Source organism: Pygoscelis adeliae, unplaced genomic scaffold (assembly GCF_000699105.1).
Source record: "Pygoscelis adeliae isolate BGI_AS28 unplaced genomic scaffold, ASM69910v1 Scaffold190, whole genome shotgun sequence".
NCBI lineage: Eukaryota > Metazoa > Chordata > Aves > Sphenisciformes > Spheniscidae > Pygoscelis > Pygoscelis adeliae.
This window is the reverse complement of record NW_008823922.1, coordinates 6878-8542: the sequence shown is the minus strand read 5'-3', so window position 1 is coordinate 8542 and position 1665 is coordinate 6878. Positions and strand designations below refer to the sequence as shown.

Genomic DNA, 1665 nt, shown 5'->3' with positions numbered 1-1665 from the left:
CCTGCTGTGACACTGAAAACTAAAATACATTTCTTGTTAATGTGTTAGTTAGTATAAAACTAACTCGTAATTCAAACAATTTATCTAGAATCTTCTCTGATAAAATATATACCTTGTTAAAACAGTAGTAGCTGTCAAAATAACATAGGCTGTAAGATAAGCGCCAGCTCCATACCTTGTCTTATTTGGAACCATCTGTAGTTCCACGTACGTGGATTTTGCCAACATCTGCAAACCACAGTAGGTCTCTGATTTTCATTCCAATACTAAGGGCTAAATCTTAGTTTGTAAGAATTATCTACACACTTGCTAATTTGACTCAATACATTTACTCTTATTTAACAATCAATAAAATGACCCTGAAGAACAGACTATATTTGTGAAGAACAGTAAATGGCACAGTAGATGGAATTAAGGCAATATAGCACTGAAAAAGGAAGAGCAATACTTTTGCATATTCAGCAGATAGTAGTGCTACAGGGCCCTGTAGCGGAAGGTAGCTAACATTATCCTTATAAAAACAACTGTTTTCAGTGTCTCTGTGTATCTCCGGTTCCCAGGATCTCATTATGCTCTACAAATATCTCTAGCTCCTTTTTAGCATGCGTTACAAAGGGCAGTGTATGTGATCACGCTGGTTTGTGTGCGTATGTTTCTATGCAAGTGCCCTACCTCAAAATTTTGAGGCTCTTGGCTGAAGTCAAATCTGACTGAGAGGTAGATGTCTCAGAAAATTAATTTCCTACCGTTTTAATTAAAGTAGGCATCTGGGTAGAAGTCAGAACCCCTACTGATACCCTCACCGAAAGGAAGGTTGCAGTGCGGACTCAACCCTTATTAAACACAAGAGAATCCACACAGAGGGAGACATTATGGATGCTCTTATCCTAAAGAAAACAACAGGCACATTCATCTTCTTAGATACCAGAGGATCCAAGCGCAAGATGCAAATGCTTAAGAAACTATACAGTGAGTCTGTGGCAAAGACAGGAATAGAAACATTGCCCCGCTCTTATTCCTATATTGGGCACGGTGGAGTGAAGTGTAAGCTTATCGGAGAGGGAGGAAAGAGAGACACAGGGGAAAACACAACACTGTGTGAAAATCAGTATGTGCAGTGAGTTGAAAATGCTGTAAACTTTGATTTTAAGGCCTGTAGCTATTTCTTGAATTAATCTTACTCAGGATAGAATAGGAAGGGTCTGAGCAAAATAATGTAAAAAATACTGACGGACTGGATAAAACGGTCTCTCGTGACTCCAGAAAATTTGCAAGCTCATTCCATCTGTGAAAAAATAAACTTACCCAGAGAATATATGTAAAACATATTGCAATGTATATAATGTCTCTATATTGTATGTTTTTTAAATGCAGTCACTGTATTCAAAATCTCTCTCTCCCTCCAAGAAGCGAAAGAAGGAAGCCTGGACAGACAGGTCTATATAAGAAAACAAAATCAGTTTCCTTCTCCCTCCCCTTTCATTCTCCTTGTCTTACTTCTTCCTTGTAAAACTACCTCATCCTAGACTCAGTGCTCACATATTTATAGCACATATTATGATTAAGAGGAGATCTGATTCAAAACTTAAAATTAAGCCTTTAATGGTTTACTGTGAGTGCATTCGGAGCTCCTGCCTCTGTCTAGGTCCCTGGTGTGCTAGCTGG

At 38.4% G+C, this 1665-nt stretch overlaps 1 protein-coding gene across 1 annotated transcript in view; it reads right to left on the bottom strand.

Annotated features, from left to right (window-relative positions):
* Positions 1 to 1257, bottom strand: part of LOC103913886 (D(1C) dopamine receptor-like) — a gene marked incomplete at its 5' end in the record, with an annotated part of 4198 nt that extends 2941 nt beyond the window's left edge. Inside the window, one exon of the mRNA XM_009320469.1 lies at positions 1213 to 1257. Coding sequence (XP_009318744.1) covers positions 1213 to 1257 — 45 coding nt within the window. The remainder of the gene's footprint in view (positions 1 to 1212) is intronic.
* Between the last annotated feature and the right edge of the window lie 408 nt (positions 1258 to 1665).